This window comes from Sorex araneus, chromosome 10 (genome assembly GCF_027595985.1).
Source record: "Sorex araneus isolate mSorAra2 chromosome 10, mSorAra2.pri, whole genome shotgun sequence".
NCBI classification, from domain to species: domain Eukaryota; kingdom Metazoa; phylum Chordata; class Mammalia; order Eulipotyphla; family Soricidae; genus Sorex; species Sorex araneus.
The window spans coordinates 67206745-67220223 of record NC_073311.1 but is presented as its reverse complement, the minus strand read 5'-3'; the positions used below and the strand labels follow the sequence as shown (position 1 = coordinate 67220223).

Below are 13479 nucleotides of genomic sequence, written 5' to 3'. Positions count from 1 at the left end.
ACGTGGCATCTGCTCAGCGACAGTCTCTCTGGGCTTCGGTGCAGTTGCCCTGGGATGGGGCCCGCAGTGATGCGGCACCGCCGGGGCCTTGCTGTCCCGCTGCAGGCCTGGCCCCCCGGAGACTGCGTGTTCCCGGACTTCACCAACCCCAAGACGGGCGAGTGGTGGATCCAGCTGTGCACGGAGTTCAAGGGCACCCTGGACTTTGACGGCATCGCCATCGTGAGTGGGGGCCCCTCAGGGCCGGGCTCCTGCGGGCCTCACTCGGCGGGGGGCAGAAGTGTGAGCCCCCGGAGGGTGGGAGAGGGCAGGGCTCACACCTGGGGGATGGGACGGGGTGGGGCGGAGTGGGGTGGGGGTCTGACGGGGCAGGGGAGTGTGGCAGTGATGGGAGCCAGCGAGACCGCCTGGACGGCGCTCTGAGGCTCTGATGCCTGCAGGGGGACTGTTCTCCTGTGTGTGTGTGTGTGTGTGTGTGTGTGTGTGCACATGCATGTATGCATAGGTATGTGTGTCTGTGTATGCATGTATAGGTATGTATGTGCGCATATGCATGTATGTATAGGCGTGTATGTATGTGTGCATGTGTATGTATAGGTTTGCATGTATATGTGCATGTGTATGTGTGTATAGGTATGTGTGCATGTATGTGTATGTGCATGAGTATGTAGGTATAAGTATGTGTGTATGTGTGCATGTGTATATAGGTGTATGTATGTATGTGTGTATGTATGTATAGGTGTGTGTATAGGTGTGTGTGTATGTGTGTGCATATATATGTATAGGTATGTGCATGTATAGCTATGTGTGTATTTATGTATTTGTGCTTATAAGTATAGGTATGTGTATGTATGTGTGCATGTGTATATATATGGGTATGTGTGTGCATGCGTATGTGTAGGTATATGTGCATATGTATATGTATGTATGTGTACATGTGTATGTGTAGGTAGGTATGTGTGTGCATGTATGTATAGGTATGTGTGTATGTGTGTGCACATGTATGTATAGGTATGTGTGCATGTATGTGTGCATGTGTATGCATGTATAAGTATGTGTGCATATTTATGTGCGTATATGTATGTATGAATTGTGCATGTGTATATTTGTATAAGTGCGTGTGTATGTACGTATGTGTGCATGTATATGTATATATAGGTATGTGTGTGTGCCTGTGTATGTATGTATAGGTATGTGTGTATGTATAGGTATGTGTAGCTGTGCATGTGTATGTGTGTATAGTTTGTGTGTATATATGTGTGTGCATGTGTATATGTGTATTAGGATGTATGTATGTGTGCATGTGTATGTATATATAGGTGTGTATGTGTGTGCTTGTGTATAGGTATATATGTATAGGTATGTGTGTATGTATAAGTATGTGCATGTATGTGTATGTATAAGTATGTACGTATGTGTGTAAAGTATGTGTGCATAAGTGTATAGGTATGTGTCTATGTGTGTGTGCATGTGTTATATGTATAGGTATGTGTGTATGTGTGCAAGTGTATGTGTGTATAGGTATGTGTGTCTATGTATGTGCATGTATGTATGTGTATAAGGGTATGTGTGTGTGTGTGTGTGTGTGTGTGTGTGTGTGTGTGTGTGTGTGTGTGGCTGCTGCTCAGGGGGAAGGGACGTGCAGGGCCCATGTCTTGCAGAGCCTGCCCTCACACAAGTGCGGAGGTTCTGTGGGACTGTGGAGGCCTCACGGAGCCCCTCTGCCCGTAGGACATGAATGAACCGGCCAATTTCCGTGCGGGCCAGCAGCCGGGGTGTCAGGAGAATCTCCTCAACTACCCCCCCTTCATGCCAGGTGGGTGCGTGCAGGAGCATCGGGGAAGGTTTCGGAGACTCCGCCTGCCAGTGTTGCCAGCGCCCGTCTTGCAGTTCTCACTGCTCACGGGCAGTGGGAGAGTCTGGCCATTCCCCGCAGCCCACCCTGCCCGGGCAGCCTCCTGTGTGCACAGCCCCCCACCTAGAGCCCTTCTCACAGGCTGCGGCACAGGGTGGCCGAGGGGCCCCGGCAGGGTCTGAGGAGGTGACCGACACAGGACTGACTATACTGACCCCAGGCAGGATGCAGGGCACAGAACTGAATGTCCAGCGGGGAGTTCCCATGACCTGTGGCCTGGGGCACCACCCCACTACGTGTGTACACGCCACAAAGGGGTTGGCTAATCTCAGGGTGCTGGGGAGCACAAGGGCAGGAGCCACAGCCCTGGTGCCCACTCAGGAAGGGGCGCGTCTTGCTCCAGCTGTTCCTCAGGTGTGCGGGTAGTCACCGCACAGGGCTCTGGGTGGCACTGACCCCTGCCGGTGCTCTGGGGAGTACGCCAGCTCCCTGCAGACAGACAGACAGCCCGCCCCGCGGGCAGACCCCGCTCTCTGCGAGGACTGTTCTGTGCCTAGTCTTGCCCCTCTGACTCATTTCCCATACTCATCATATTTCCTGCACTTGTTGCATTTCCCCTACTCACCGCATTTCCTCCGACTTTGACCAGCACAGGGCAAGGTGTGTGTGTTGGGGGGGGCGGGGGGGCAGCTGCGCTCAGGACATCTGATTTCAGACTCCAGAAAGTTCTAGTTGCCAGTGGAGTACGAGGCTGCTCTAGAAACCTAAATAGGTTGAATGAGGTTCATTTTATTGCCGTCTCATAGATTTAATCATGAATGAAACTGAATTTTCCCATGCACTTTAAAAAATTTGAGATGATTACTTGCTTCTTTTAAAATGTTAATGTCTGGATTCTGTGAATCTTCAAATGTTACATTTTCTTTGATTTCTGAGACACACCAAGCTGGTCTTGACACGAGCACCAACTATGTCTCACCAACTTGAAGCCAAAGTAGCTTCTGTGGCTTCAAGAGGCCCCACCTGGGAAGGCCAGTGTTCACAGGGGTCAGAGACTGAGGCAGAGAAACAAGTGCTATAAAGATATTTAACCCACGGGGGTGTTGGTCACTTAGTGCCGGGCTGTGGCTCCGTGGATATGTGGGACCCTGAGTTTGATCCCTGGCTTTGCAAGGCACCCCAGGCACTGCGGGGACAGTCCCCAAGCCACTGCCCAGTGGGGCCCGAAAGCCAACCAAAAAGGAATGGAAACTTACTTCATTTCATCCTTAGATGTCACCGGTGGATTTTTGGCTGAGAAAACCTTATGCCCCGATTCCAAGACTTTCTTGGGAAATTTTTATGATACTCATTCTCTGTATGGCTGGTCGCAAGCAATACCCACCTTCTAGTAAGTTTTTAGACCTTCATAAAATGCGTGCTTTTAGTGTCCACAGATTTTACTACAGGAGCCTTTAAGAGATGGGAAAAACGTATTTAAAACAGGAGTCCCATCTTCCTTTCTGCCTCGGGGAGGGGTTCACAAGCCGTGCTTTGGTCTGGGTGGTGCTGGCAGGACACGCAGGCCCAGGGCTGCTGCTGGGCCTCCGTGGGTGGTCTTGGAGCCATGCAGAGCCAGCATTGAACCAGGCCCGAGCCAGCCACGCACAGCCTCTGGCCTTTCCAGTTAGCATCCTGCCCCAGACATTATGTCTTAGAAGATTTCCTGCTGTTTCAAGGATTATACCTAGTCTTCCTCTTGCGGTTGAAGTTGCTGCTTTATTACTTTACTCAGTTCTCTCCCTACTTCCATCTGAAGCAGAGAAGCAGAGAAACAAGTGCCATAAAGACGTTTAGCTCTCATGGCACCTGGTAACAGCAGCACCCACGCGGGCCGCTGGCACTCAGCACTCTCCGCTGAGCAGGGCGCCTGGGCGTGGCTGGGTTCCAGGCAGCCGTGAGCCGCCACGCTTGCCCTCAGCCCTCCGCAGAAGGGTCCTTGTCTCGTCCCAGTGCCTGTCAGAATGCCACCAAGAAGCGAGCCTTCGTCGTGAGCCGGTCCACGTTCGTCGGCAGCGGGAAGTACACCGGCCACTGGCTGGGCGACAACTACTCCCAGTGGAGGGACATGCACATGTCCATCATTGGGATGCTGGAGTTCAACCTCTTTGGGATCCCCTACGTGAGTGTCCTCCGAGCCGCTGCCGGGGTAGCAGGGACCAGGAGAGTCTGTCCTGGGGAGGAGGCGCTCGGGGGAGCCGCGGCCGGAGGTGCCCAGGGCCCGTGGGAAGGGTGTTGGCTTGTGTCCAGAGAGGGTGAGCTGAGAGCACCGGGGGGCGGGCAGGGCCGGCTCTGTGGGCAGCAGGCTCAGTCTCCTCATGTCTGTGGGCTGTACTTGAAGCTGGGGGTGGAGACGGGCTGAGAGCACTGGGTGTGCCGGGACAACCCTGGGTGCCCAGCTCGGCATCACACACCTGGGTGCTGAGCACAGTGTCACACACCTGGGCACCCAGCACGGTGCCACACACCCGTGTCCCTGGGGCCTGGGGTGGCGTGGGGCTCAGCCACAGATACTTGGAAGCTCCCGGGTCAGTGTGTGGGCGAGTCTGCACTCTCAGAGGCAGGAAGAACAGAGGGAAACTCTGAGGTGTGCTGTCACCCACCAGGGCAGCCCCCGGCCCCCAGGTGAGCCCCGTCTCCTCGTCCCCTGCTCCTCCAAGCACCGAGACCCTGTGTGGCCCCGTCACATGGCCCTGAGAAGCTGTGTGGCCTGAGGGATGCCAGGTACAGTGGGACCAGGGCTAACCAGCATCTCTGTCCAGACCGGAGCCAGTGTCTGTGGGTTCAATGGAAACGCGACGTATGAACTCTGCCTGCGTTGGATGCAGCTCGGGGCCTTTTACCCCTACTCCAGAAACCATAATGCCATGGGGTCCAAGGTGAGCGGGGCCCCACCCAGAGCCATAATGCCACGGGGTCCTAGGAGAGCGGGGCCCATTCAGTGGCAGCTGCTGTATTTACCATTTTGGCTCTGCACTGTCATCCTGTTGCTCATTGATTTGCTCGAGCGGGCACCAGTAACATCTCCATTGTGAATCTTGTTGTTATTGTTTTTGGCATATCGAATACACCACGGGGAGCTTGCCAGATTCTGCCGTGAGGGCGGGATACTCTCGGTAGCTTGCCGGGCTCTCCGAGAGGGACGGAGGAATTGAACCAGGGTAGGCCACGTGCAAGGCAAACTCCCTACCCGCTGTGCTACCATTAGGGATTAGTAAATGCATTTCTATAAAATCATGAGGCAAGGACTGAAAATCCAAATGATTTTCAGCATTGCTGAGGTATGGTTGGGTTTTTGTGACACGTTCTTGATTGAATTGTGACTACCTGGGAAAGGTAGGAAAGCTGGGAAACCAGCCCGGCTTCTCAGCCTGCTCTGCCCTGGGCTCCCTGCAAGAGCCCCTTCGGGAAGGCCCCAGCTCTGCTGGGGGCCCCGGCAGGGAGGAGCCCCAAGCCCCTGCAGGCGGGCGGGCGGGCGGGTGGGTGGAAGGGATCGAGCCTGTCACAGCGTGGCTTCCCTGGGCTCGAGCTCTGCAGTCTGTGCCAGGTGGGGCGTGACGCGCTGCAGGAGCCCCTCAGACGCCACAGCTGTTCCTCAGGCCCCTCAGGGAGCGGCGAGGCCCCTGAAGTCGCTCTGTGTTCCAGGAGCAAGACCCGGGGGTGTTTGGAGAAGAGTTTGCGGTGATTTCCCGCTCAGTCCTGAGGAACAGATACTTCCTGCTGCCGTACCTCTACACGCTCTTCTACCGTTCCCACGTCTCTGGGGACACGGTGGTCCGGGGGCTGGTGAACGAGTAAGCCCGGGCCTCCCCCGCCATGCCCAGGGACGGCGCAGGGCGGGGGCCGCATGTCCGAGCATCCTGACGCACCCGGAGGTCGGCCCTCCGTCTGTGCGTGAGCCCGTGTGGGTCCTTGCTCGTGCCCGCAGGCGGCCTTGCTGCTGCCCCTCGGCCTGCCCGTGTCCACGGTGACTGGGCATCGCCCTCTCTTCTCCTGGGCCTCCTCTCGGGCGTTGGTCACCGGGACCACGAAGTAAGAATTTAGCTACTTAAACAAGGTCACCGGTTTGATTAAACTAATGATTTTTACCCCAAAAACCTAGATTTACATCAGATCCGCAGGCTCATGAAATTGACAGAGCGTTCCTGTGGGGGCCGGCGCTAATGATCGTCCCGGTTCTCGAGGAGGTGAGTCCTGGACATGGGCCAGGCAGTAGGGCGGCCCACAGCCTGTGTCTGTCTGGTGTGAACGCATGCGTGTGCATCTGTGTGTGCGTGCTTGTGTGTGTGCCTGTGTCTGCATGTGTCTGCATGCCTGCGAGCCTGCACATGTGTGTATGCGTACATGCCCATGCATGCCTGTGTGTATGTGCATGTGTATAGCAGTAGATGTGCATGTGTGTGCATTCGTGTTTGTGCATATGTATGCCCTGTATGCATGGGCCTGCATGTGTGTGCCTGTGTGTTTGTGTGCACATTACTTGCCTGTGTGTCTTTGTGTGCATACGTATGCCTGAGTGTGCATGTGTGTGCCTGTGTGTTTGCACTTGCATTGCTTGTCTGTTTGTGCCTGCCTGTGTGCATGTGCCTTCCTGTGTGCCTGTATGTGTGCATCTGTATGCATGTGTACCTGAGTACGTGTGTGCCAGTGTGAGCATGCATCTGTGTGTGCATGCCTGTGTGGGCCTGCACGTGTGAAGCTGTGTGCGTGTGCGTGCCTGCCTCGGTGCATCTGTGCAGATGAGAGAGAGATCTAGGGTCACATGGGAGGCAGATCATGTCCAGCTCCCTTTCTCAGCCTTATGTGATGAAATATGCACAAAGCGGGAATGTGCGTGCTGCTCAGAAACCATGAAACTCAATAATTTGCAAAATTCAGGTGTTGACTCAAAATACAGGCCACATAATCTGAAACACACTGTCCTCCTTCACTAGTCTGTTCCTAAGAGAACAGTTTTTCAGAACTGGGAAGACCACAAAGCAACGGTATCTGAGCTATTAGAATAAACACGTATTTCATGAGACTTGCAGTCTGAGACACAGAGCAAACTCAACTAGACTTGTAGAAAACATTACGAGAAGTCAGCTCCAGCATACTGGTGTAAGCACGAACTCAATTTCCCAGATGATCAATTCTCTATGCCTTCTGCACGATCATGTGTGAGTTGATTAACTCTTGTTTCTACACTAAATAATACCATGGTTCATTATACAGAGAGACAAATGTGTTTTAGTTGAAACTTTAATGATGGGAAACATTTTCAAGTATCATTTTTTTTCCCTAAAGGGTGCAAGAACTGTGTCTGTGTATTTTCCTGATGCATCCTGGTTTGACTTTTACACGGTATGTATTCTAGATGTTTCATAGAAAAACCTATAGATTATGCGGTATGGTTTTTATTGTTGTCATATGACGTCTGGAGCCCAAACCCTCTGCTCAGGACTGTTTGCCCTTCCCAAAAGATGGAATTGGGTGAAGGTTGGCAAATATTTAAGATACACAATGACTTATTTTTTTTTAAGTAGAGAAATCAATGCTTTTCATAGGAAGAGCTGAACTCTAAAACACACAGCTTCCCACAGTGACATTTCTTTAGAGGAGAAGTAAGAGACTCCGGTCTTCCGGGACACAGAACTAGAGGTGGCGCAGAGCTGCGGGTCATTGCAGGGGCACAGAGCAGTGGACAAGGAAACGTCACGGGAGGCCAAGCAGATGTCCCAAGTGTTGAGAACAGGATTCAGTGGCCGCAGCTGGCCAGGCCCAGTTAGGCAGGAGGCTGAGTTGTGTGAAGCGACTCAGGTGGCAGGTCCAGCTGTGGAGGCGTCCTGGCAGGACTGTCCAGGACTGCTGCGTCCCATGAACTCTGGTTCCCAAGTCCTCTGGGGGGACTGGACACTCCCCAGGTCGCGGGGGAAGAGCGAGGCACAGGCTCTTACCCAGAGCAGGTCTCAGCCCGGGCACCTCCCCAGGCACTGATGCTGAAGGAACTCCGTTCTGTCACCACGTAGTTTTCGTGGCGGAGACTTGGCTCCGTGCGGGCTCGTCCACGACCAGTTAGTCGTCTGTGGAGATGTGGCATTGCAGACAACGTGTCCAGAGAGACCGTTACGCTCGTGGTGTCCACCACAGCTGCAGACTCACTGGGCTGCTCCCCACCCTAAAGAGAGTGCAATGTCACTCTCCATGAAACTGACCTTGAAAAAGACTAAGGAAGAGGCTCACGCGGTGCTGCCCTTTCCAGCTGAAGCCTGAGCCCCTGTTGAGGGCCCCAGGACTGTGGGCTCTGCAGTGAGCACGGCTTCGCCATGCCCTCCCTCTCCACTCCCGCGGAGACGCCTGGGACAGTCCTGTGCACGGCGAGCCCCGTGCTGTGTGGGTGTGACAGCGCGCGGCCTCGGGCCTGCACCCTGAGCTGGAGACTCGTCCCCAGCCCAGAACCGAGCCCTTAGAGCCGCTTCTCACGGCAGGGGGAGCACATGCCGTCTTCGTGGATCGGGAAGTTTGTGGAAATCCCGGCCCCCCTGGACATCATTCCTCTGTTCATTCGTGGAGGGCACATCCTGCCCACGCAAAATCCCGACCGGACCACAACAATGAGGTAACGGGCACAGTGTCAGCAGACCCGGCTCCAGCAGCCGCCTCCCGTCCCGGTCTGGGCGCCTGTGCTGAGGGCGCGTGCTTGGCCACAGGACCCTACGGGTCCCCGTGTGCAGGCTGTACCATAGGAGCCAGCACATGCGTGTTGGGAGGCAGCATGCGTGTGCATGTGTGAGAGAGACCAGGCGTGTGTGCATGCATGAGGGTGAGTGTGCCGTGCGTAGTGTGTGTGGCAGCCTGTATGTCAGCATGGGTGTGTAAGCACAATGAGACTGTGTGTAAGTGTGAGGTAGTGCACAAGTGCCTGTGTGCACATGCTTGTGAGACAATGCATGCGTGTGTGAGGGAGGAGGGTATATGTGTACATGTGTGCACATGTAAGGCCATGTGTGCAAAACAGGCCATGAGTGTATGTGAGGCAGCACGTGTGTGACAGCATCTGTGTACACGACACAGTGAATATGTGTGAGACAACTGAGTGTGAAGCGGTGTGTGTGTGTGTGTGTGTATGTGACTGTGTGTGGGGGGTGGGGGGAACAGCAGAACTCGAGTGAGAGGGAGGCTGAGCATTTAGGCCAATTTCCAGTGTCCCTGTCCAAGTACCTTCTTGCACTTATTTCTAAGTCAGCTGATGGTTTCTGAGCCCTGAATTCCACCCCGCCCAGGTCTCTGGAAGGCCGGGTCGGGGTCCCTGGGCCTCAGTCTGTGGAGTTCTGTTGCGTTTGCCATCTTCCCCGCAGACGCCGCCTACTCAGAGGAACTGTCTGTATAGTTTCTAAAGCAGCAAGAACCTCTTTCTGCTTCTATTTTACACCAAAGACTCATAATAGCAAATCAGAGCTTGTAAATTTTTATGAATTTAAGTGGGAGGTAAGTTGGAGTCAGCATGATTAAAATGCGTTAGATGTGCTTTAGAATGAGACGTTTGGTACCTGTGAAATATGGAAGCGTCTTGAGGCGTGGTCATCCCGGGCACGGGCCCGACTCCAGGCCTTGGGACACGGCCCTGCTATGGCAGTGGACGAGAGGCGCTCACACCTCACTCTGAGTAGGAGAAACCCGTGGAACAAGGCAGTACAAGGGACAGGCGAGTGTCTCCTGGCCGCCCCCGCGCCTTCTCCCCAAGGGGCTTCTTGCCAGGCGGTTTCCTCAGGCCAGGGCCTCGGCCAGCCTCGCCCTGTGCAGCATCAAAGCGGCCGAGGACCCCGGCCTCTTGGAGCCTGAGGTGGGGCCCAGCTCCCGCAGGGCAGCTCCCCCGCACAGCCCCTCCAGTGAGGAGGAGATGCTGGCTCAGCGTCCCTGGGAGGTGAGCCCCAGTCGCCCCCTCAGTCTGTCCGCCTCAGTCTGCCCCTGCTGTGTCACCCCGTGATTCTCCAGAGCAGAGCTGGGTGTCAGGAGCAAACATTTGGCCAAGATGTTTAGGACAAGATTCAGCATTCTTCTAGAGCCTTCTGTGTTGTGGCAGGGTCTTCTCTGGAAGTACGTTTCTCCCTCTCTCTCCCCAGCCGTCTGAATCCTCTTGGTCTCATCATCGCTCTAGACCATCAGGGGGAAGCTTCAGGCTCCCTCTTCTGGGACGACGGTGACTCCATCGGTAAGTGATGGGCAGTGCGGCAGAATGTTCTGGATCCCCTGATATTAGCGGTTGGAGCCTCCCTCCCCTCGAGGGCAGTGTGGTGGGCCCAGGGCACAGCGGGCGTTTCTGTCCAGGAGCCCGGAGTTTCCCTGAGGTGAGAGCAGCTGGCGGCTCCCACGGAGGGTACTCATGCCCAAGGCGCGCGCCCGGCCTGTCCTCCCAGCCAGGAGGGAGACGAGGGTGCCGCCCGCTCCACCTCTCAGGCCTCTCGTTCCGTGTGGGGGGGTTCTGGCCGGCTCGGGGCCTGGCCCAGGGGCGCGTCCGTGAGCTGAGGGGAGAGCCGGGACAGTGGCCCCCCACGGCGACGTTCTCTCTGCAGACTCCATCGAGAAGGAACAGTTCTTCTACGTGGACTACAAGTTCAGTCACGTAAGTGGCCGCGCCAAGCGCTCGCTGGCTCTGTGGCACGGGGCCCCGGCCGCGAGGGGCCCACGTCCGCACTCTCCCCACAGCACATGCTGAAGACCACCGTGGTGAACAACGGCTTCCAGGGGGTCACCAACCTGGCCTACGGCACCATCCAGATCCTGGGCCTCAGCGCCAGGCCCCAAGTGGTGTCTGTGAACGGGAACACCATCGCCGACAGCAGGATCCAGTACGACAACAGCGGGGTGAGCTGTGTATGCCTCACATACACTCATGGCCTGTTTTGCACACATGGCCCGCGGCAGCTGGCAGAGCACGGCCCGCCCGTGTGGCGAGGGGCGCTCTGGGGCACGGGCAGGACGGGCGGGGTGGGTCGCCGTCAGACGGCGGGTGGACGCCCTGAAGGGCCTGGCCTGGACTCGCCCTCCTGCGGGATCAGGGCTGCGGGCGCTCGTCCCTGTCGGGAGGGGGCAGGCGTCTCCTGCCCTCGAGCCCAGGCCCTAACCCCCCCACCCCGCCCCACCCAGTGACCCGCGCCTGAGAGGCAGGTCCCCGAGAGTCCTACCCTTGTCAGCGTGAGCACGGGCGGCTCGTGGGACCTCAGGCCCCTCGGAAGGAGCAGCCTTCTCGGGCGCTGGAGCCTCCGCCCCCTGGACGCAGCCCCTGGGCGCCCAGTCTCCCGCCGGCTTCAGTGAGGGCCGCCTCGTCTCTGACAGCTGGTGCCTGCTGAGGCCAGAGACGACGGCCCCCCTGAGGCGTGGGTGTGCACGTGCCGAGACCCAGCCGGAGAGCCCGCCCGCGCCCTGTGAGGCCTCCCTCAGGGCAGCCCGCGGCCGGCGCAGGCTGAGCGAGCCCCTCTCCTCTGTTCCAGAAACTCAGCGTGCTGATATCCGCGCCCCTCTCCCAGGAGCTGACGATGAACTTCGAGCTGGAAGGGAGCCTTAGGAACGCGAGCCAGAGTCACACGCCGCCCTCTATGTTTTCCGCCCCACCTAAAAACGTTTCGAATATAGAAATAGCAGGTTAACTTGGATATGATGAGCTCAGAGTGTCTCGGCCTCTGTGGTCTGCGTGGTTCTCTCCCCCGAGTCTCCACGGGCTCCACGGGCTCGGGCCGCAGAGGGGGCGGGAGGCAGCTGCAGGCGTTGCCCCGGGCGCCCCACCCAGATGCTTCTCAGCCGCACCCCAGCCACTCTGCTCCTGGCCGCCCCCCGCCCCCCACGGGGCCAGCCCACACTGCCCCAGGCTCTGGGGTGTCACGGTCGAGGGCGCCCTGGACACCAGGCCCAGGTCAGGGCAGTGACGCCTGGGGCTCTCTGGGGCTCCCCCGCCCCCGGCTGCTGGCTGACAGTGTCCTCCCAGAAACACCCTCGCCCGCACCTGGTTGGCAGATCCACAGCTTGGCACCGTCTGTGGGGCCTGGTGCCCTAGACCCCAGCTGCACCTGCACCTCCCGCCCCGTGGGGGTCCCGTGGGGGTGAGGGCCCTGTGAGGGTATGAGGGTCCTGTGGGGGTGAGGGTCCTGTGGGGGCATGAGGATCCCGTGGGGGTGAGTGTCCGTGAGGGTGTGTCCATGGGGGTGAGTGTCCTGGGGGGTGAGAGTCCCTGGGGTGAGAGTCCCATGGGATATGAGGGTCCCGTGAGGGCATGAGGGTCCCGTGGGGCTGAGTGTTCGTGGGGCTGAGTGTCCGTAGGGGTATGGTGGCCCCAATGTGAGGCCCTTCTAAGTGTGAGGGCCCCGTGGAGGTGATTTTGGGGGCATAGCCCCTGGGGCTGACTTTAGGGTGGCCTGATGCCTCACCGCTGCTCCTACACGCCCCTTGCCCCTGCCGGCCCCTGGTCACAGTGTCCCGGGCTCTGCCCCTGGGTGCCCGACTTGGCGTTACAGTTGGGCTGCCCTAAGGCACAGTAGACTCAGACCCGGCAGCACCGGCCTGAGCTCTCCGCAGTGCCGGGCCTGAGCATGTGCCTCCTGCTGCCCCAGCACCAGCTCCCAGGGGCTTGTGGGGACGCGGTTGAGAGGGCGGCCGCCGGGCGGCGCTGAGTCAGGGCCTGCGAAGGCAGCGGGAGGGCCTGCCTGGGTCTTCCTGGGCAGACGCAGACGGGCCGACAGTGGTCTCTGGTCCTGGGCTGCCACCTCAGGTGTAGCCTCGGGGGCGCCCGAGCCCAGTCCCGGGAAGCTGGTGTCACAGGGGGGTCCCGCCGAGGCGTCTCCCAGCATCCCCCGCCTCAGAAGGCTTTCCACAAGCACGGCCTGGTTAGAGAAAACACTTTCCTTTCTCGGTGTTTAGTCACAAAAGAGGAAAGGTCATGACCCTCGGGTGGCTGCTGCTGCTGCTGGACACCCGTGTGTGCTCAGTGGCCCTGAGCCGCCTCCCCGCCTCCCCAGGGCCCCCCAACAGAGACGGGGAGACGGGGAGACCGGGGACCACAGTCTGATGGTGAAAATGGCCCCTTTAATGCAGGGTTGCCAGCATACTTACAGACCATCAGAGAGGGTTGAGGTAAGCACAGGTGTGATGGTCGTTACAGAGATAAACATTCGGCAGAGGAAATTCTTTTAGGGAGATCAACTCAAGGAGACACACTGTCTCCCAGGGGCAACTGTAATGCTTTTATGTTTCCCTCTAATTGTATAAGTTATTGATACTTATAGTTGTTTGGACAAACACAGCAAGAGACAAAGATCCCAACACCTAGTTCTCTGGGCTGAGAGCAAACAAGCCTTTAAACACTTGGTTTTCTGGGCTCTGAGTGCAAGCAAGGCTTTTACCATAAATCCCAACTAAGTCCTCAGGCCAGTTCAGTTAGTCCTTCCCCAGGGGGGTCCTGTCTCTAAAGTTGTAACAGTCTGCATGAAAACCATGCATTTATGCTTTCTAGAATGTCCCATTTCGCTGCCGGGTAGTCTTGCCACTCGCCCCGGGTCCATCCCAGTCCCACTGCGGGACCTTCCCTTTGGGGTGTCAGGAACTACAGAAACTGA

General features: G+C 57.2%; 1 protein-coding gene across 1 annotated transcript; it reads left to right on the top strand.

Moving 5' to 3' along the window:
* The first annotated feature begins 8367 nt into the window (after window positions 1-8367).
* Window positions 8368-11520, top strand: LOC129399110 (sucrase-isomaltase, intestinal-like). The gene is made up of 5 exons (XM_055117995.1): window positions 8368-8492; window positions 9997-10085; window positions 10447-10496; window positions 10580-10738; window positions 11365-11520. Exons 1-5 carry the CDS (start codon window positions 8371-8373, stop codon window positions 11518-11520), a joined length of 576 nt encoding a protein of 191 aa, XP_054973970.1. The 5' UTR covers window positions 8368-8370.
* Window positions 11521-13479: the final 1959 nt, after the last annotated feature.